The sequence below is a fragment of the Dendrobates tinctorius genome, unplaced genomic scaffold (assembly GCF_039654945.1).
Source record: "Dendrobates tinctorius isolate UK_male_01 unplaced genomic scaffold, ASM3965494v1 ptg000191l, whole genome shotgun sequence".
Taxonomy (NCBI): domain Eukaryota; kingdom Metazoa; phylum Chordata; class Amphibia; order Anura; family Dendrobatidae; genus Dendrobates; species Dendrobates tinctorius.
In genome coordinates this window covers 19,257,626-19,279,742 of record NW_027361858.1, presented here as the reverse complement: position 1 = coordinate 19,279,742, position 22,117 = coordinate 19,257,626, and the positions used below count along the sequence as shown (strand labels likewise).

General features: G+C 43.0%; 1 protein-coding gene across 4 annotated transcripts in view; it reads right to left on the bottom strand.

Moving 5' to 3' along the window:
- CNTLN (centlein) overlaps window positions 1-22,117 on the bottom strand; it is a 494,856-nt gene that overhangs the window by 62,191 nt on the left and 410,548 nt on the right. For all 4 annotated transcript variants that reach the window (XM_073552475.1, XM_073552478.1, XM_073552476.1 and 1 more), the window contains exons 21-24: window positions 20,542-20,639; window positions 11,461-11,587; window positions 10,099-10,236; window positions 3,242-3,427 (exon numbers count right to left, since the gene is read on the bottom strand). In XM_073552475.1, coding sequence (XP_073408576.1) covers window positions 3,242-3,427; window positions 10,099-10,236; window positions 11,461-11,587; window positions 20,542-20,639 — 549 coding nt within the window. The remainder of the gene's footprint in view (window positions 1-3,241; window positions 3,428-10,098; window positions 10,237-11,460; window positions 11,588-20,541; window positions 20,640-22,117) is intronic.

Genomic DNA, 22,117 nt, shown 5'->3' with positions numbered 1-22,117 from the left:
TTCCTTCGGTTAAGATGGTCATTAATCGCGTTAAGAGAACATGCCCGGATAAGGTGTTATCAGAGCGTGCTCGGGTGCTAAACGAGTGTCTTTGGTGCGCTCGAATAATACGTTGGAGTCCCCGTGGCTGAATGTCTTGCAGCTCTTCGGCATCCACCACACATGCATGGATTGCCTGTTTGTTAGCCATCCACTGTAGCTTGTTCTCCAGTTATCAGCATATATTGCCCTCCACAACGTCGGCACATCCTCACTACAGCACATTATAACCTCCGACAGAGCAGCACATTATCACCTAATCATCACTCGACAGGCTGAAGCAATCGGAGAGATAGACAACACCCCGGTACTTTGCCTGACTGATCGGCTCTCTGCATTACAGTACTGCTGTCAGGGTCCGTTCACACGAGCTTATAAAAAAAATTTGATTTTCACCCAGAAAAAACAAACAAACAATTTTTATCTGTATGTTGGTCAGTAAGCAATCAGTATGGCATCAGTTTATTTTTTACATTAACAAGACCAAATTCAGTTTCCTCTGTGGAGAATTGCAATGTATCTGTAAAAAAAAAACAAAAAAAAAACAAAAAACAAATGCTACATAGAATATCTATATTTTTGCTGAGCACCCATAGACTTGAACTGATGAGTCTCATCCGATTTCTGAAAGGAATTAGGGAAAGCTGCGATTTGGTCATGTAAAATCAGTCCGTAAAAAAAAATGCCCAACTGGACGCTGGTCGTAGTGTTGTCAGTTTTTTCATGGACAGCACTGAGACTGATAATACGGCCCTTGAAGCTAAAGGACCAGGAGATATCTAGTTTTATCTGTTGTGGTGTAGTGACCACTGTGTCCGCTAGGGGGCACTGTGTGGGTGTCCCAGGACAGGCGTATAAGCATTTCCAGTGTCCTGATAGGAGTAGGATGCTGAATGATCGTAATGTATCTCAAGGTGGGTGGCCTCGGGATGAAGGATGAAGGCTTGATTATGTGCTGATCAGCAGAGCTGATCTTTCGTGCCAATGTGTTAGGGAGAGCTACCTACAAATCCACCCAGGGGTGTGTCTGAAAACGCCGGTAGTAAAAGACTCTGTGAGTGTGAAGGACCTGTGATGAGGTCATAGCCATGTGACCCGGTGGGCGTGGCTACGGACCATATAAGGTGACCAGGGTAGGTCACATGAGTGAATGCTGGGACCCGGTTGGTCCGTTGTGGAAGGTCCCGCTGGGAGATGGGGCTTCCTGCCTGAGAGCACGTGAATGCTGTGAGTAATGGCTGCAAGCGTCTGACAGTTCCCTGGGACAGGGAATGAACGTCTGCAGTGAGCTGAAGCAGCCATGAGGTAACTCTGACGGGGTGAGATATCTGTGAGGCCGAAGAGCCTGAGTACTGGACATTGCGTAACCTGTGTGACCACAGGGATAACAGAGGGAAGCTCTGTCATGAACGCTATTCTGATTATATGAACTTTATGTTGCTGCTGTGGGTTTATGATGCCTGAATAAACCGCATGGATTGTTATTGTTTTATGGAAAACCTGTGCCGGACGTGATTATTTGGCTGCCAAGCGAGTGTCCCCAACCTTGAATGACAGCGCTACCTTACAATTGGTGGAGAATGCTATGGGCAGTGTTGTAGCCTTGTTGCTAGGAGCAATGGAAGAGGACTGCAAAATTCGGTTGCTAAGGGCAACGGTTTCCAAAAGCACATGGTGCAGTGCTGGCAACACTGAGCCAGGAGGGCTGACGGTCTTGAAAGCCATGTGATATACTGACCGGGGTCAGTGGAAAAGACTTATAGGACACCTCTGCGGTAGAGGGGTCCGAGAACCTGCGCAGCCGGCAGGTGACGGTCGTGAAAACCGTGTGATGTGCTGACCGGGGTCAGAGAAAGAGACTGTGGATTGTGATAGGGTACCTCTGTGGATATGAGGTACCCGAGAACCTGTGTGGCCGACACAGGTAACGGACAGGTGTTCGTGTTGTCCTGACCTGGGTCAGTGAGAAAGACCGTGTACCTGGAGGGTTCAGTGAGCAAGGTCCTGGAGGGTCAGTGTTGGGAGATTCTCGGAGAAAGAATCGGATCCCTGGAGCACGTGGTATGATCTTCGACCTGGTGAAGCGTAAGTGTTGGACAGTCTCAGGCGGAGATGGATGTCCTGAATAGCACCCGCCGAGCCCCTGGACCTGGTGAGGCCGGTGTGTTGGGAAACCCTGGGAGGAGGGTCGGCTCCCTGAATAGCACCCGGTGTGCCCTGCGTGTTGGACGGTCCCAGGAGAGGAGACGGACGTCCTGAAGAGCACACAGACAGGACACGTGAGTTTTGTGTTGCATGTGTGTTTTTTTTTCTTTTTCCTTTCAAGTCAGCCTGCGGTGGCTCAGTGGGGGTCAAGAAGGTGACAAGCGGCTTGCTGTATCTCGGCGGGGTTACGAAGGGGACAAGCGGCTTCCTGTAACTCGGTGGGGTTACGAAGGTGACACCAGCAGCTGTGTGTGAACGGCAGCCAGAGGTGTCGGAGATCGGTGACAGGAGGAGCTGTGGTGGTGCCAGCAAGGACTTGTGTGGTATCGTAAAATAGACATAAACTGTGTTGTGTGATAACAGAGGGAAGCTCTGTCATGAACGCTATGCTGATTATATGAACTTTATGTTGCTGCTGTGGGTTTATAATGCCTGAATAAACTGCATGGATTGTTATTGTTTTATGGAAAACCCGTGCCGGACGTGATTATTTGGCTGCCAAGCGAGTGTCCCCAACCTTGAATGACAGCGCTACCTTACAATGTATATATAGATTAATAGCAGTGCTGTATAAGAAAGCGACCACTCTTGTATTGGATGACATGGAGAGACCATGATGACATTATCTTTGGGGGTTTTCGTCACCATATTAATAGGTCCCATGAGCTGTTTCTTTCTGGCACAATATAGCGGCATAAATTAATATTCCTACATATTATAAGTAAAAAATAATATTGCCACTTTCTATTGTACTCTTAGGTGTCTTTTCACATACCATAAACTAATGGATTCTTGGAAAGAATGGAACCAGCAGGTGATAAATGCAAAGTAAATTTATCAGGGCAAGGAGACTCGTCTCTGATATATAGTTCATTTTTTATGCAGATCTTTATTTCCATTGCCTTACTAAGAAAAACAAAACCAATATCAGAATAACTATGGGGTAACACAGAAACCGCAGTAAAAGTGAAGCACAGACGGCACATAAATAACATACCATTACAAATGCGACAAACTCTTCAATCCTCTGATTGCCATGCAGAAGTTTGCTCTGTAGCCCCTCTAAGGCTTGCTCGCTCTTCATTGCTAAGTTGCGCATTTGTTGTGTAGCCGCCTTTTCCAGCTCAGACATTGTACGTTCGGCTTCAGTCACTTTACTTTCCAAGTCACTGACTTTTGCGCTCTGCAAACAACAACCTTATGTTAATAATACAAAATGTTGGTGTTAAAGAGAATATCTACCTTTTAGCGTCATTTAATTTTTACTCATATTTTTCTCATACAGAGCTCCAACTTGCCTTCAAAATGAGCCGATGATAATTATAGATTCATTGTTTAAATAAACCAGAAAGGCAAACTGGAGAAGTTCATTGAGTTCTATGGGGAGATTTTCTAAGCATGCTGTGGCCTGTACAAAGGTTATTGTGCAGACAAAGAAGAGGTGATCTATGACCAGTTTTCATGATAATGAGATAACTACGGTACTTAAAATAATCTGTTTCTAAAGCCTCATTCAGATATCGTTCAAACACAGTAGAATTATTGACCATGTTGCACAGAATGGCCGTGGGTCCCCTGACCCGAACTTGATAAGAGTCAAAAGAATATATGAGACTTTCAAGTTTGGATTAGGAGACCCATTGCAAGTATGTGTAACCCAGTCAATATATGGATAACGTCGGACGTCTGAATGAGGCTCAATAATAAGTATTACAAGATATTATAAGTATTATAAGATGTTATGACCAGAAGGAAAACTAAAAGCTAAAGGGGAAACGAACACCACAGAACCACCTCAAGTGAATTAAACTTCAGGGGTACAATTTGTTCAGTTAGGTAGCATAAGTGGTCCTGAATCATTGTGGCCTGATTTGGAGCAAATTAGAGTGCTATCAGGCAAAATAGAGAGGCATCTGCAAGACAAACCCCCAAAAGCGATAATTTTTCAGGTGATGAACACAATTACCCTCTACCTATGATTTCATACAGATTCTACTCTAGCTTTGTCTTTTGTTAGTTTTGTTGTCATTACTACTAGCATGAGACGGTATGTGAAGCCCACTCACATTGAACAGGTTGTTCCGCTCCACCAGGATGGGACATCCATAAGAGTCATAGCAAGATGGTTTGCAGTATCTCCCAGCACTATATCAACAGCAACAAACAGATAGCAGGACCCTAGCTGATAAAATCTCCGGAGCCATGGTCAGACCATACTCTGGTGCAATTGGCCCTCAATTCCTCTTGATGCGGCACAAAACCCAGTCTTATGTGGCCAGAGTGTGTAGGTAGTTCTTGGCACTTTATCTTATTGAATATTTTTGTCTGTGATGTTCTGTGGGCTTGCATTGGCTTATGGGAACCAAGGTATATACATTTGAGAGGATTGTTTCTCTACCCTGGCAATCTCCATGATAATTTGACTGCTGATTGACTTTTTTACTGTGTACCGATGTATTTTCACTATTAGCAACAGCGTCTATTGATAAGAGGGATGGTTCCTCTATACCCCCATTTCATCTAGTCATTGGATTTAAAATTTACTGTTTAAGGTGTTACTTACTTATAGGTGCCTAATCTATACCTGGTATGCTCACTATAAACCTCTCCACCTTGGGAGTATACTTGTCATGATCCAAGGTGGATCTGACAAGTAAATGGACAAAGTGAACTTTTTTCCCTTTGGCTTGGTGCCAAAGTGGGCTGATTTCCCCCGGTGGCCATTAGAATTATTACACGTGGTGTCATTTGTTCTAAGTTGCCCCGGTGGTTGTGAGTGGTATTACACTTTAGTTTTAATGTGCACATATTACAAATCAGGTGTGAGGCTCTATAAAAGAGTTTCAGGTGTGTTTGATGATCGTTGGTGATATTGATAGTTCGTCATTTGGGAAGCAAGCCTGGGTGATGAAGGAGCTGAATGAGAGTCCTGGGCAGCCCAGCCAGAGGTGTTGAGTCTGCTATGGAGTCTTGGCATGGATTGGTGGAGTTCAACGTTGGTGTCTGCAAGAAGGGTTGGCATGGCGTGGTGGAGTCGCTGTTTATGGTGTCAGCAGGAAGTGCTTGTATGGCTTGGTGGAGTGGCGACTATGGTGAGAGTTGCACTCAGCATGCTGGACTTGGTTGCTGAAAGCTGGACTCATGCATGCTTGACTTCTTGGCAGAAAAGTTGGACTCGAGCATGCTGGACTTTTTTGCAGAAGCTGGACTCATCTTTGGGACTCTGTTTACTGTGCAGCTGCAACTGGTGGTGGACTCTGCTCCAAGGCTGCACTACGGTGATGGATCCGGTTATGGTGATGGATTCGGTTGGAGGAGAAGATGCACGCAGATGGTGGGCTCTGTTGTTAGGAGCGTACGCAACAGAGCAAAGCTAAGTGGTGTTCCCCCTGTATTGTCATTTTCCCTTATGTGTGTTTAGTGCAGTGGTGGGATTAGTTTCTGCACCGACCAATTCCCTAGTGAGGGTTTAGGTGCAGGGCGAGTCAGGGTTTGAGGTACGCGTGCGTCGCCCGGTGCGGAACCGGCATAGGGAACGCTAGAGTGCAGGGACACTAGCTCAGGGGAGTACAGGGGTCTCCACATCCCTATTCCCTATCGCAGGGCCCACCATTGTTATTGTTACCCAGGTTTCCCCTTTATTATTTAAATACTGGAGGCGGGATTTCCAGACTACTGTATATATAACGTGTATTACCTAAATTCGCCAGTTGGAGGCGGTGTATCCAGCTGCACGTTTTATTATTTAAATTCGCCCAACTGGAGGCGGTGTATACAGGGTCACGCGTGTCATGGGTTCGCCTTGCGGTACTCGCTGCGTCCAGACACACGTGACCATGACATTATCACCAACCCTACTTTTTTTTTTCTGGTCAGCCTTGGCCATGTGGAGACCTGTGAGTAATTGCTGCTGGACCTCACTGAGGTGTGTGAGAAGCTGCATGGTGTGAAGCAGTTCCAGCAGCAGTATTCAGGGTCTGGGGCCTTTCCTTGGGCTCAACCAGAAAATCAAATGGCGGCTGCGGTCTGGCAAAAAGCCCCTAGAGTCGCTGCTGGGGAGCGGGACTTGCTCATGCATGCGGAGGTACCCAGGCAGGTGGGAAGAGTTGGTGCCCCGCAGAGCTGCCTGGTATTCCCCGAGGTGAAGGGGTACATCCCTGTGGTGAGCATACTGGTGTATAGTCCGCGGGGCTCATGCCAAATCTTCCATACCAATGAAGAAGCCGCCCCCTTCTGGTCGTGTGGAGGCAACCAGAGAGTGTATTTTTCCTCCATATTCCTGCGGCTCTGGCAAAGTGCCCCCTAGAGTCGCTGCTGGGAGCGGGACTTGTTCATACAGGCGGACGTACCCACACAGGTGGGTGGAGTTGGTGATCCCCAGGGTACTGTCTGGGGTTCCCTGAGGTGAAGGGGTACTTCCCTGTAGTGAGCAGACTGGTGTATAGTCCGCGGGGCTCACGCCAAATCTTCAATACCACCGAAGAAGCCGCCCCATCCTGGTCGTGTGGAGGAAGGCGACCAGCGAGTGTATATTCCCTCCATATTCCTGTCCCCTTCTCCTCCAGGTGTGAGCGGCAGGTGTGCTGCGGGGGAGTAGGAACAAATGTCACCCCTCGCCATTAACCAACCCTGGGAGGCGCAGACCTCATGGTGAAAGGGTTGGAGGGTGGTGTCCCTTGGTGAATAGCGGGGGAGTGAGTGTGGTGACACAGGGGGACGCCTCTGTTGTCGAGTCCAGAATGTGTTCACCAAAATATGACAAACGAATGTGTGACAATAAACGTTCAGGTCCGGACCAGTGTGTGAACGAGCATGTATGGGTGGCCACCAAAAAACATCTTGTGGAAGTATGTTGTGGAGTCTGAACAGCTCATAGCAAACATACACATACATAAACTCGTTCCCCAGGTCAGCGCTGTGGAGATAAGTGGTGCCTCCAGAACATTTAATGCCAATACCAGCTGTGCGTTTGTCATAAACCTGAAGTTTCAGGTGGTGGTGGGGTGAACCCTGGATCTGGGCGTCCCCGCTGTAGGTGTTTCCCTTATGAGGAGTGGTCTTGAGGGTCCAGAGGCCCTCATTAAGGAGGGGGTACTGTCATGATCCAAGGTGGATCTGACAAGTAACTGGACAAAGTGAACTTTTTTTCCTTTGGCTTGGTGCCAAAGTGGGTTGATTGCCCCCCGGTGGCCATTAGAATTATTACACGTAGTGTCATTTTTTCAAAGTTGCCCCGGTGGTGGTGAGTGGTATTACACTTTAGTTTTAATGTGCACGTATTACAAATCAGGTGTGAGGCTCTATAAAAGAGTTTCAGGTGTGTTTGATGATCGTTGGTGATACTGATAGTTCGTTATTTGGGAAGCAAGCCTGGGTGATGAAGGAGCTGAATGAGAGTCCTGGGCAGCCCAGCCAGAGGGGTTGAGTCAGCTATGGAGTCTGCAAGGAGTGCTGGCATGGATTGGTGGAGTTCAACATTGGTGTCTGCAAGAAGGGCTGGCATGGCGTGGTGGAGTCGCAGTTTATGGTGTCAGCAGGAAGTGCTTGCATGGCTGGGGAGTGGCGACTATGGTGAGAGTTGCACTCAGCATGCTGGACTTGGCTGATGAAAGCTGGACTCAAGCATGTAAATCAAGAGCCGCGGAGACACCATCACATGTTTCTCAACGCAAGCAATGACTAGCCAGGTCTTTCACCGGGAAGGAACAACCACGGGAAGGGCAGTCACCAATGAAGGAAACCACCTATGCCAAAACATGGTATCCATCCACAGACAGCTGTTTCGGGGTATTGCCCCTCATCAGTGTGGAGTAGGAAACTGGCTAGTAGGAGCAATGTTCATTCATCCTCATTTTTCACAGTCTTTTACTAGACATTGCTCCTACTAGCCAGTTTCCTACTCCACACTGATGAGGGGCAATACCCCGAAACAGCTGTCTGTGGATGGATACCATGTTTTGGCATAGGTGGTTTCCTTCATTGGAGACTGCCCTTCCCGTGGTTGTTCCTTCCCAGTGAAAGACCTGGCTAGTCATTGCTTGCGTTGAGAAACATGTGATGGTGTCTCCGCGGCTCTTGATTTACATGTTTTTGCATATTTCCCATAAGGGATGGGGGCAATGCTCTAGCATCACTGCGTTGAGAAACATGTGATGGTGTCTCCGCAGTGTTGGATGTTGATCTCCATGAGTTCATTCATCCTCATTTTTCACAGCTGGACTCAAGCATGCTTGACTTCTAGGCAGAAAAGTTGGACTCGAGCATGCTGGACTTTTTGGCAGAAGCTGGACTCATCTTTGGGACTCTGTTTACTGGGCAGCTGCAACTGGTGGTGGACTCTGCTCCAAGGCTGCACTAGGGTGATGGATCCGGTTATGGTGATGGATCCGGTTGGAAAAGATGCACGCAGGTGGTGGGCTCTGTTGCTAGGAGCGTACGCAACAGAGCAAAGCTAAGTGGTGTTCCCCCTGTAATGTCATTTTCCCTTATGTGTGTTTAGTGCAGTGGTGGGATTAGTTTCCGCACCGACCAATTCCCTAGTGATGGTTTAGATGCAGGGCAAGTCAGGGTTTGAGGTACACGTGCGTCGCCCGGTGCGGAACCGGCATAGGGAACTTTAGGAGTGCAGGGACACTGGCTCAGGGGAGTACAGGAGGTCTCCACGTCCCTATTCCCTATCGCAGGGCCCACCATTGTTATTGTTACCCAGGTTTCCCCTTTATTATTTAAATTCGCCTTACTGGAGGCGGGGTTTCCAGACTACTGTATATATAACGTGTGTTACCTAAATTCGCCAGTTGGAGGCGGTGTATCCAGCTGTAAGTTTTATTATTTAAATTCGCCCTACTGGAGGCGGTGTATCCAGGGTCACGTGTGTCATGGGTTCACCTTGCGGTACTCTCTGCGGCCAGACACACGTGACCGTGTCAATACTCATTCTTATTTATCTTTTTGTACGATGTCTTGTTAAATTTTCAATAAAATAAATGTTTTTTTAGATAAAAGCAAGATTCTTTTCTTGGGGCATTTTTTGACTCTGGTGTTCTCTGTAGGTTTGGTAGGTTATTATGTAGGAATGTGGCACATGAGGAACCCAGGCAAAGACTGTGATGTATTACAGGAATGTGTGATCATGCCAGTAATAAGACTTACGGTCTTGTTCACATGTCATTCTTATCAGTAGGGGTGATGTAGGTAGCTCCATCCCAACATTTTATACCTCAAGTCTGACATTTCAACTCTAGTATAGATATCTATATCTACCTTATTAACCCTTAGTGAGCCTAATGCTTCAGCTATTTACTCTGTTGTATTAACACAATCACTTTCAGGAGGCAGATATAAAAACAAAAAAACTAATAAAAAAAAGCAAAAAAACTAGCTCAAAGTCAGCAAACCTGTGCCCACTGCTCCATGCGCAGAATCCACCCGCCATAATCCAGATGGTATGTACATAGCAGAGTTCATTCTGAATATAAGGGGCAAAAACTGTGCTATATACAGTATGTAATTCCCCTTTTTATTTTTGAACAGGTTCATGACATTAAATATTCACCTAAAAGGTGTTGCTTCCCTAAATGCCATGACAGAATACGGTTTGGATATGCCAAGAATGTCCAATTGGTGGCGGCTCAGCTCTGACACCTGCCGTTTGACAGCACAAAGTGTCAGTGGCTCTAGGAAAGTGCTGGTGATTTTGGAGCCAGCATTATTAGCCCATAACATGGCTGCCTCTGAAAAAAAAAGGACTCTGACCCCCCAGCGATATGTCAATGATTTAGAAGAAACAAAAAAAAAAGAAATTTTTTGCTGCACCACTAACTACATATATGAGGATGGAAGCATGCTACATACCTTTTTCTCCAGGTCATCCTTTATTTTGCAGCACATTTGCTCATATTTTGTCTTTTCCTTGCTGATGACATTGAGCCTCTGCTTTAGTGAGTCCATTGAAGTTTTCTTGTGCGAACACTCCTCTGTCATTGTCTTTAGCTGCAGAATAATGATAAGGCAGAAATAAGCAGGACTGGGGGAGAAGAGGATGACAAAGCGGGGTGCAGCTGATCGGAACCATGATAAACAAGTAAAAGACCTGTAGGACGGCACTGTACCGATGGCTCACACTTCACCATATATGGACATATGGAGCATGATACAGTGTCACCGTACTGGAAATTACACGAAGAATCCAATGCATTGCTGGAAATATTTTAATCATTCCTTTATGCACTTCCATTTACAAAGATCTGTACTCTAATTACAGGTGCTATGTTATAAATGTGCCGACTGGGCAGAGGCTCCTGACATCACTCATAAATCACCTTAGGCCTGCTCCCTTGGCAAATTATAGGATCCTAATGTTTTATTAATGTTCAACAACAAGTTAAGGACCAAATGTTAATAATAAAAATATAAATCGGATCATAGGCCCAGAGCAAAGGGGAACATGCAAACTGCGGATGATCAGATGTCACCCAAGGGTTATACAGTACGTTGGTCAACATTTATTATAGCAATTAACCGGTAAAAAGGGAGAGTTTATTGGTGTGCTGTAAATTTGTTTTTAATTCACTGGGCGTACATGATGCTTTCCCATAAGACTGAAGGTATGCCAAGGACGTTACCTTAGGGCCAGTATAACAGGAGCATATTTGCATTTGCATTATTGTCCCAAACCTTGGTCTAACAGCATGATGGAGATCTACGAGGCTGATAATTAGGGCCATTGCAGGCGTCACCAGGCTCGAATTTGCAATCACAATATGGGTATAAAATAATCCTGAATTATGCGGAGCCTGACTCAGCGGACAACGGAAAGGGTTAAAACGATGCATTCAGCTCTGCTAAGCCCATGCAGCTGCCTGCTAACGTGTGAGGAGCGTTATCCGTTTAGTGAGATAAAGGAGCTGAACATGAAATTTAGAGTCAAGTTTATATCCATTAGTGTTTGTTACAAGTGTCGGTAAACTCTGTGCGGCGGATCTAGGTGCCACAACAAACACTTCACCCTTCTGTTTCTGAGCAGACTGTACTAAAAGCAACGTCGCTTTGCGATCCTTATTACATGTTATTTTTCTATCACGTTAATGGCTGTCGTGGGAACAGGTTAGTCGGTCTCCAGGGTATTATTATGCTGCAGATGCGATGTGCTGCATCACATTCCAAGGTGATTTTGTGAATAATAGGCTCAGGGAATAAATATACAGAGTGAATTACCTTCCTTTCAAGACTTTCCAACATTTCTTTGCTCGGTCTTTCGTTTTCCTGGTAGGTTTTCAGCCGTGTTTTCAGATCCTCTATCAAATGCCTTTTCATGTTGACATCCCTTTCCATCCGAGCCACCCTAGAGAGTGAAGGCCCACATTACTACTATACAATTCAGATTTATACTTTCCCCCAAAGAAGCAGATGCGGAAAGTTGTTTTACACATTTACGACATCAAAACTGGGTACAATCTACGATATGAATGGCTAAGCCTGTACTGTAGTGAAACAGTAGGTGCCATTACCAGCAGACTTCCATTCACATGAGCCTTACTTACCAGGAAAAGCACACTTTAATGGAAAATAATTACCAATTTTGTAACAGAATTTGACATTTCATCTGCAGTATTGCATTAACAAATTTCAATTATTTGAGCTTACAGTCTGTTAACAAGTCCCTATGTTTCCTGATGTTGAAATCATCCACAAGCCATTACTAAATTTAAAAAATATTCAAAATTTCTCAGTCTTCTCTTAAATAAAATAAAGTACTGGAAGGTCCTTTAAATGGAGTAGCTCCTCCAGTTGCTGCTTGTTCACGGATTATGAAAAAGTTATTTTTTTTTTTTCCAGTGCTCCTCCTCTGGAAATTAAAATGCAGTTTCCCCTTTTAGCCACCTGGGTATACAGCACAGAATTTACAGGTGGGCGTTTGTTTTTTTTTAACCTCTCTGATGCTGGCCAATCAAAACACAGCCGTGTCATAAAGAGGGGAAAAAGCCCACAGAGAAGGTCATAGCTACAGCCTGGCTCAGTGTGTTCACCTGAGACAAAATTGGTCACGTGAAAAAGTTGAGAACTCCGCAGTTTCCGTGCCCCTTCCTATTGGAGTTTCAGAGCATGGTAAAGCAGCAGTGCTGGAACTATGGGGCACAAGAGAAAAGAAACACAGTGCATTGCCTGTAACACAATCGGGTCTGGCTCTCCAGCACTGTTACCCTCCAGTCTTTGCCAAAGGCAACACTCATTACAATACGCTGAGCCAGGCTGTAGCTGTGACCTTCTTTGCAGACATTTTCTTTTTCCTCCTCTATGATGCCGCTGTGTTTTGATTGGCCAGTGAGAAAAAAAAAACGCCCACAGAGAAGATTCCAGCTGTTTGAAGGGAAAATCAAGATCTTTATTACCAGGGGCATAACTTTGGATTGGATGGACACACACACACAAAAAAAGAAAAACTAACTGTTCTAGAATCAGTGGCAATAATAAGAGGTACTCTGTTTAAATTAAAAAATCCACAGAAAAGACCTCCGTAAGACATTGCTTCTTGGAGAGTCATAGGGAAGTCTTTCTTTTTATGTGCAGCACTGGATCATGTAGTACCGGGCCTATTGCCTGCAGTTGTTGGGACATAACTTTTAAGTCAGGGTCAGTTTTAAGATACAAGACAGGTCACATGTCGTAAAAAAATTTATGACACAATTAACCACACAAAAATACACAGAAACAATAACAGCCCCAAATGGAGGTAGATGAAAGAGTGTTGGGTATGTGCCATGTGGGAGGTAGAAAAATTTGATTATTCACTAACTACGGTATATTGTGTAGTATGTAGTATCCACTTCTAATTATAAAAGCATCAGCGCCGAGGTAGATAGGTCTGCATGATAGGGAATTGCTGCTTATACCTTGAAAAGCACGATTTATTGGAACCTCGGAATTATTTATTTTGGGCAATGTTGTCTCCAGTTCATAATACAGCACAAAGTACTTTAAATAACCTCATGTAATAAGAATAGTACGGTATATTATACATGTTGTCAATGAAATACAGTCCTGGATAATAGCGTTAACTGTAATCTACTATGCAGGCAAATATTCTTTGTAGCATTTAGACGGCACAAATAAATTACTCCTTAACAGTAGGTATATTTTGGTTATAATATAAATACTTTATAGATATTTATTCATTTAGGATTCTGTCTGTATCTAGAGCTGCATGTAGATCATGCCATTACCTGGCTAAATTCTAGAGCGAATGCAAGTTGCTAAGGTATTTAAGACCACATTCGCATGAAAAATATTACCACAGAATAACAAAAACCCTGCAGATTTTAAAAACCCAATTACAAATTTGGGGCGTTACTTAAAAGAGATTACAATCAATTATATGGAATATAGTGCTCAGGTAAACGCTCACATCCACAAAGAATTAAAGGGTTGACAATCCCTTCACAATTACTTATACGTATTTCCCCCACGTAAAATAAAAACACCCTGTAATCACTCCCGATGTGGGTACTGATCCAATGATGTCGGGGCTGGGGGCTGCGTTACATGAATTCTGAAGCCAATCAGCTGCTTCTAATGGACCCTTTCATTCTCACTTCTTCTGCATGAAGCTGAAAATAGTAAGAAGGCAGAATTGCTTCTGCTCGATCACTTCCTCCTGAAAGAAGCGAGAGTGAAGCGGTCCATTAGCGGCTGCTGATTGGCTGCAGGATTCGTGTGACATAGCGCCACATGAACCCAGATGCTGACATTGCCGAAACAGCGCCGGGACCGGAGGTGACCAGACTGTTTTGATTTTACACTGGGGAAGTATAGTAATTGAAAAGGGATTGTCCAAGTTAAACCAAAAACAAGACTTGGCACCTGCATATGCATAATTAGGACAATAAATTAATGAGAGATACTTATTAATGTTATTAAGGTTTAGATTAATATTAATTTTGAGATACTTATAAGTAAATTTGATAAAAATAAATAAAAATATAAGTGACATATAGACCAATCCAAAGGATTTACGGATCTCCACTGGGATTTCACGGAAAAAGATCTAATGAGATAGACTAATAAAACAAAAAAATAAATAGGTACTATACTGTCCTAAACACATGTAGTTCAAGGATATTTACACAGTTATTAATGGGCATACAACAGTCAGTCTATTAGTCAAGTGTTGAAGGGTTCATCTATATTTACTGTTTCATTAAGCTTTGATTTGGTTTGGCTATAATACTGGTCAGAACATTACGTATTATGGAAGCCAATAGAAATACTTATATAGTCTTTTGGATCACTCAATAAGAAGTATGTTCTGTACTGTACACTGTATGCTTGATGTGGAAGTGATCCTGTAATAATCAAAAGCTATGTACAGTAGTTAGAATTGATGAAGATGAATGTGGAAAGTTTGTCCGTCACCAATGGATTGAATAAATTAATTAATTCATATGGGCTTAGATAGTAATCCTCCTCGTCTGTTCAGGGCTTTATTGGTTATTATTATTATTATACATTTTTATAGCGCCATTTATTCCATGGCGCTTTACATGTGAAAAGGGGCAAATATAGACAAGTACATTAAACAAGAGCAATACAAGACACACGTAAGTACAGAAGGAGAGAGGGCCCTGCCCGCAAGGGGTCACAGTCTACAGGGGATGGGTAAGGAGGTTGCCCAAACGCCTGGACATGTGCCATATCTGGTCTCCTGGCTCTCAGCTAACATTTAAAAAAAACCACAATACCATAGCGTTTGGATAAGCTAGTTGTTCTTTCTAAATGTAGACAAGGCAACATATATAAAATATAAAAATACAAATATGTATGATAAATAATAACAAAAAAAATAAATAATAGATACACTGGGTGTAAAAAAAAAAATGGTGGTGAACGCAAAAATAAGGTGTTAAAACAAAAAGAAAAAACAACAATATATTATCACTAAATTATATTGCAACAAACCTGAGTCCAAAATATATTTACTTCTACCCATTAAAGCGCTGCACACTGGAGAAATGTGTAAAACTAAAAGGTGCAGAATCATATAGGCGAATATGGGAAAAAGGAAGGGTATAAAATCTACACCCTTATGCTATAGAACCAAACTTCTTTTGAATTGAGGAGAACAGAAAAAGGAAACTAGTTATCATAATGTCAAAGACAGGTCTTTATACTATTATAGTATTTATTTTTTTATCATATCATACTTTAACATTTTTCACCAGATGTACCTTTCACACAAGTGTTTGAATTAATACATTTATTGTATACTAAATTATGGATGTGTGTGTGAATTTTTGTCCTTCCATTCTTCACTCAATATAGATTTTAAAATCCATAAGCATATTCATTATTCCTTTGGATCTTACACAAATAAGTCATAGATGAGCCTCACCGGATTGCAATAGGGTCAATAAAAGTGTGATCCACCTGCACATTTGTGGCAGAAATCAGATTTTTGGCCTCAGATCTGTGGCACACATTCATTAAAAAGCCCAAAACAAAACCTGTAGTAATCACCAGAAAAAAAAAAAACAGTGTTAACAAATGTCCAGGGCTTGCTATCCTGATCTCATCAACGATATAAAAGTGTTAGTATTAAAGGTAACTTCAAATCCTAGAGACATAGGAACTCATGACAACCATCTACATCTCACAGATTTATGCCATCCTACATCCGTTAAGGAATGTGCCCTCAGACATCATGGGGGCATCACAACCCCCGGACCAGACATCAATCAGAGGACAATATAATGCCTTATCTATGACCTGCTCTAATATTTACTACCACAACCATTTTCTCTCCTTCCCATACTGATAGTTCTGCTTCTCGTCACTTGTCTTTTATACTGCACTATACCTATGTCCTCTTATGTATCAATATAGGACTCTTCAGACACTGGAGCTAATTCCTCGGGCAGATTACACCACATTTTTGGCGTAGAAACTTCTTGAAAATGTCAGAATTTTAATATTGGAGCACTTCGCAGTTGCACCAAAATTTGAATACTTTTATTGTTTTTACACTGGACCCAGCCAACACCCAAATTTTTTTTAGAAGAAGGCAGAGCTCAGACGGAGGGTGTAATCGAGTAGGCTCTAGAAATCCATCATAACTTAAGACACAGATGTGGCGTATGCATTCCTACAATTATACACCATACATTTCTTGTGGTGGTGAGAGGCATCTGACTCCAGCGCACACTTCATCAAGACTGGCATACTACATGCAAGTCGTAACACATCGGAGGCAACGTGCTAAACCCGGCCTGATGAAGAGACCTAAGTATTCTCAAGAGCTCGCCATTTGTCATTGTGGCGCCCCTGAGGCTTCAGTCTCAACAGAGGTACTGCACCTCCTCCTGAGGTGTGGTGCCCCACCATCCAGGTAAGGTGGGAACTACTAACCACGCTCCAACACCTGCACCCCTCACCACAAGGTAGTGTAGCAAAGCCAAATTGCGGCTCCTTGTTTAGAGAGTAGCAGAGCACCTTTGGTGGTTCCCTGCTTGGAACACGAAACGTGCTGGGAGGCGGGTGGAGCTTAGAATACATAAAGAGCGGGAAGGTTTAGTCAGTGAGTCAGTCAGAGAGATTCACTCAGAGAGGAGTGAGGAAAGGAGGAAGGAGTGCTGCAGCTCCCTCAGCGATCTGAGTCAGCTGGCACAGGAAAGGAAAGAAGGAGAAAGACATTGAACTGAAGCCTGAACTTCCATAGGAAAGAAAGACAAGTACGGAATGTAGGAGAATAAGGGAACACAGAGGATGTGGGTTAGAGGAAGAACCCTGCCTAGAAGTTCTAAGCGCAAGGTCGGGGCCCGGCCCTCGAGGTTGTATGGACACTAATGGTTCTGCAGCAGACACCGGTGGAGTAGTGGGCTGTAAATGCACTGCTCCCATCTAAGACTTGGGGCACAACAGCAACTTGGATAGTGAGCTGGGACTCAGGAGTAAGGAGTCCCCAAAGCAGGCTACAGCTGTCTGCCGTACAAGTAGAGTTCTTGGGAAAATCTGTCAGGATGCACTCCAGTGTAACTCAGTACTAGGAGTACTTCACTTAAAGGCGCTATAGAGGAGACGTTCAGAAAGGTACATGTTGGCGGAGTGTTGGAAGGGAGCATCCTATCTTGCCTGGAGGTTGACTGAGCCCAGGACCCGGAGGACACAGCATGGAGGCAGGCATCTGTGTGAACTGCAGACTGTGAGTAAAGCTTTGGAACTACATGCCCTGGTGTCCTCCACTTATTCCCGCACCACTACACCCCGCACTACTACATCTGGGCATCAGCCTCTAAACCGCCTGTGCCTCTCCTACAATTGCTACATCTACACTGCCCTGGGAGTACAGTTCCACCTGTGGGGAGCTTCACCATCTTGGCTGCAATCCACCACCAGTCCCAGAGGATCTGCATGCAGCGTCGGCCTAACACCTCACTTGCCAAACACCACAGGTGGCGTCACAAACTATTCATAAACTTTATTTCATTGTTCATTAATCCCCCTTTTTGCCATGGAGCCCCAGGGCCACGGGCCGGGTCACAGCTTCCGTGACAACTCCCATTGAGATCAACGGGTCCGGTACAGAGTACCCCGCTAGGCCCTGGTATGGGCGCTCCATCATCACTTTATTTTTTATTTAGCCAATAAAAGATATCAATCACTGACTTCCAAGTTGTTATTTTATGAACGTCAGCACTTATTTTAACAAGATTTCAACAAATACCCATGATGTCTCTAGGGTTCCAGCTGGAACAGCACTGCAATCCAGCAGTAGTAGGGTAAATGGGGCTCAATGAAGAATTCATAAGCATCATCTCCAATAATTAGCTAGCGCCTAGAAATACCACAACCAGAAACATCCAAAGAGACAAATAGCAAGAAAAAGCACACACAAACTAGCCATAGGGTAGAAGTACTTCCATAGGGACACGCGGACATTAGTGTTGTAATGAAGCAGGGCTCAGGATACTATCTTACTCAGGGAACACATCTTCCCAAGCAATCTAGGGCAACTCATGGGACTAAAAGGTTCTAGTAATGAAAGGTGCTTGTATGAATGATGAATATATTGCATACAGCGGGGTAAAATGTGGTCATTAAAATACTTTCGCTTGTGGAAACTGCATTCTATATTTTCAAAATTAAAATGCCGTTACATAGAATATTAGAAAATCAGAATAAGGGTATGTGCACACATTCAGTATTTTCAGGAGAAAAATCTGCTGCAAATACTGATGTGCTGGTAGGAAATATGTAGCATAAAATAAATGCATTTTTTATGTGGTTATTTTTATGCATTTTCCCCACTCATTAGTATGGGTAAAATCTGCAGCGAAAAAATGTACATTCTGCAGATTTACATCTGCACCAATTCTGTAAAGAAAAAATTAGCAACATGTGTAAGAGGCTTCAGGATTCTCACTCTCTTTGCTGGTACTAGGAAATATTTCAAGCTTTTACACAAAAAAATAAAAAAGTGATAAAAAAGCAACGAGTGCACAGACCCTTACATATAATTTTTTGGGGGCAAAACTGATGGTTCCCAGAGTGGAAAATAAAAATCTGTTAATATCTTATGGTGAACATAGAAACAAGCTGATAAATCAGAAAAGAAAAAGAACATTAATACTAATTTATGTTGCTACAAATCTGTTAATATACTTTGTCCCCTTATAACTGCTTCTTCCTGTAAAAGCACGGCACATTATAGAAATGGTTAAAAGGGTGCAGAATCATGAATAGTTTCTAGTAGGATATTGCAATAGGGAAGGGTAACAAAGCTATACCTTTGTGTTGTAGCATGTTAGCGTCACAACGCTGAAAGTGGATAACACTACAGAACTAAATTTATATATTACACATCAATATTCATTAGGAAGAAATGTAATAACGATCTAAAAAAAAACAAAACAAACACTATATATTTATTCTGAAATGATACATAATAAACAAGTATGTTCGATGTCACGAAAATGTGCTGTATTGTGGGCTGATGCTGTTAAAGATCACACATGAGTGAAATAAATTGCCTTTTGTCATTTCTTTTCCTCTATTAGAAAGTTCGCTTAAACATGTAATGTTCGTCTACAATGACTGCAGGCGCCTTTTTTTTCCCAACATTTCCAGACACTTTTCTGCGTAACCTTTCGAGACTGCAGAGGTCTTTCCGTGTTGACAATTAATCATTCTAAGCATATATTTAGCTATTATAGGTCATTAACTTTTCTTTTTTTTTTTTTACACACTCCCACTTACTATACCTACTAAGCATTCCAATACCATTTTCCCTGTCGAGTGAAACAAAGCATGACATCGGTTTACAATACAACCATGCGCCAAAAAAAAAAAAAAGGTTTGCCTGTATTAATACTATAAAGTAACAGAAGGTGTATGGAGCAATAATAATAGTCCTCAGCTTTAGAAATACAACAAACCTAGACCTCTATTTCTAGAGCTTCTTCGTTAATCAAGCAGAAAGGAAACGCAAGTAAGCCGAAGAACGAAAAATAAAACTAAATTAAGTGAAAGGATTTAAAATCTATGGCCGTTTTTCCGGTAACCTCACCCTGGATGAATCTGCCATACACAAATGTAATTAGTAGTATCTAATTAGGGCAAAGGCAAGCAAAGAACCATTATATAGAGAAGAAAGACTCAGCAAGACCAATTTACATCAAAGTCCCATAACCCAAAAGGAGGGAAAAAAAAAAAGTAGCTATGATTTGTAAACTATTACTGTACTCTACAATTCTTCTCTTTTAAAAGACCCAAAATCAATCCATATCTAAACAAACAAAACTGTCCTTTTGCACTTGTTATACATATAAGCTTTGGTGCTTAATCCAGTTTAAGCAGCTAAACCTTGACACGTCTCTCAGCCCCCAGGCAAAGAATTACTGTATCTGAAAGATTCCTCTGCTCTCGGCACTGATTTGAATTTACATCAAGGGTGATTAAGTCCACTCTGGGGTCTCAATCTAACTTTGGTTACTCCATCAAATCATTTATGAGTTCACACAATTTGTGACCTTCAGCTGCACTTCCCAGCTTTCTTGTGAAAGCAGAAAATCCATCTGCGATATTAAAACTTGAAACGGAGAAACGAAAAACAAATGTAGAGAATTAACACCTCAAACTCTCTGCCTCCCCTGACCCAAAATTCCATATGCGTTAAAATCTGCGAGAACGTTCAAGAGAAATGAAGGACTTAAAAAAAAAAAAGGTCGGCTACTGCCACAAGATGGCAACAAACTCAATGGATCGCGGCACACCTCGAAAAAGAGAAATTTGGAAATGATACAGTACCTTTCCTGCAGTTCCCGAATTCGTTCTTCCTTTTCCTGGACTTCATTTTTCATGGCTTTAATTGTTGAGGACTGTTTTGCCATTTCGACAGTCATGTTCTAAGGCAGAGATAAAAATATATATAAAAAATAAAGCATGAACATTTATGAGCTCGGTTTAGTCTATCTGGGAGGTCTTTCCATATAGTAGTTGCCTCCCTGGGCTAGAAGGTTTAAATATACAATCACTTCATAAAAGAGAAGTAGAAATACATGGAGAGAAGGTATAACGTTACAAACAATAACACGAGGGCTGCGCATGGAGCTGGGGAAGAAAAAGGACTCCATTCACAACTGCAGAATAGTAAAATGGTAGAAATCATTACGAAGAGTGAAATTGTAGATTTCCGACTTTCCAGTGTTTCTTACAGGAGGTTACCAATCATTGCTTGCAGATAAATAAACATGCAGTAGCGCCTTCATATACTGTGGTGTGAACAACATAGAAGTAAATGAAAAGTGGATCGAGATTTTTTTTTACAAAAGGCTTTTAATGAGGGTCACACACCCTTGTGTCCATACATCATCCATACAGCAGAATAAGAATGGCGGGTGGCCAGGCAGTGTTGGAATGGAAGTATGGCTTCTTCAATTTTCTTTAACTCTTTCGAAACATTTTAACCTTCCAGACAAGCCATTAAAAAGAATGTATTTCATCTAAAAATTTTGTACGCCTTATTACAAATTCTACCTGGTGATTTTGCAAGTAAATTTTTTTTTTTATTCGAGCCTTTTGAATCATCGTGTATAATGTCCAGAAGTGTTACCAAATTCCTGGCAAATATTTATTGAAACGCCAAGGTTGGAGACGAGAACAAGCAAATAACAGTCATTGTTCCCAACCCAAGTAACTTTTAGGCCTCATTCACATGTCATTATTTGGTCAGTATTTGGTATCCGTGTTTGCAAGCCAAACATTCAGGGTTTTAGAAACACTCCTGGTTTTGGCATAGAAATACTAATCAGAAGTACTGATGTGTGAATAAAGCCTTAAGGCCTCGTCTCACATAGCAAGATTGCTAGCGAGATCGCTGAAGCGTCACCAATTTTGTGATACAACAGCGATCTCACTACGTGACACATAGCGGCGACCGCCCCCCCCCCCGCTGGATATCGCTGATCATGAGGGAATGTCCTGGGCCATTTTTTCATCGTTAGCGTCCCGCTGGCCAGCGCCTATCGCTATGTTTAACGCCGACGAGCGACCTCGTTGGCGACGCAGAACTCATGGACCCAGGCGGGAGTCTTCAGAGAAGCTGCTGTGTGACAAGGTACCAACGAACACCGAGGTCGTTATACGGATCGCTGTCGGATTGCTGCGTTGTTGAAGAGATCTGCCTGTTTGGCAGCTTACTAGCGACCATGTAGCAACGCACCAGCGATCCTTACTAGGTCGTATCGCAGTCGGGATCGCTGGTGCGTTGCTATGTGAAACGGTACCCTTAGACCATGTTCCCATGATGAGTGTTTAGAGCGTTTTTTATGTTACTTGTGGTTTTTTATTGCACTTTTGTCTCTTTTTGCCTTAGTGCTTTTTT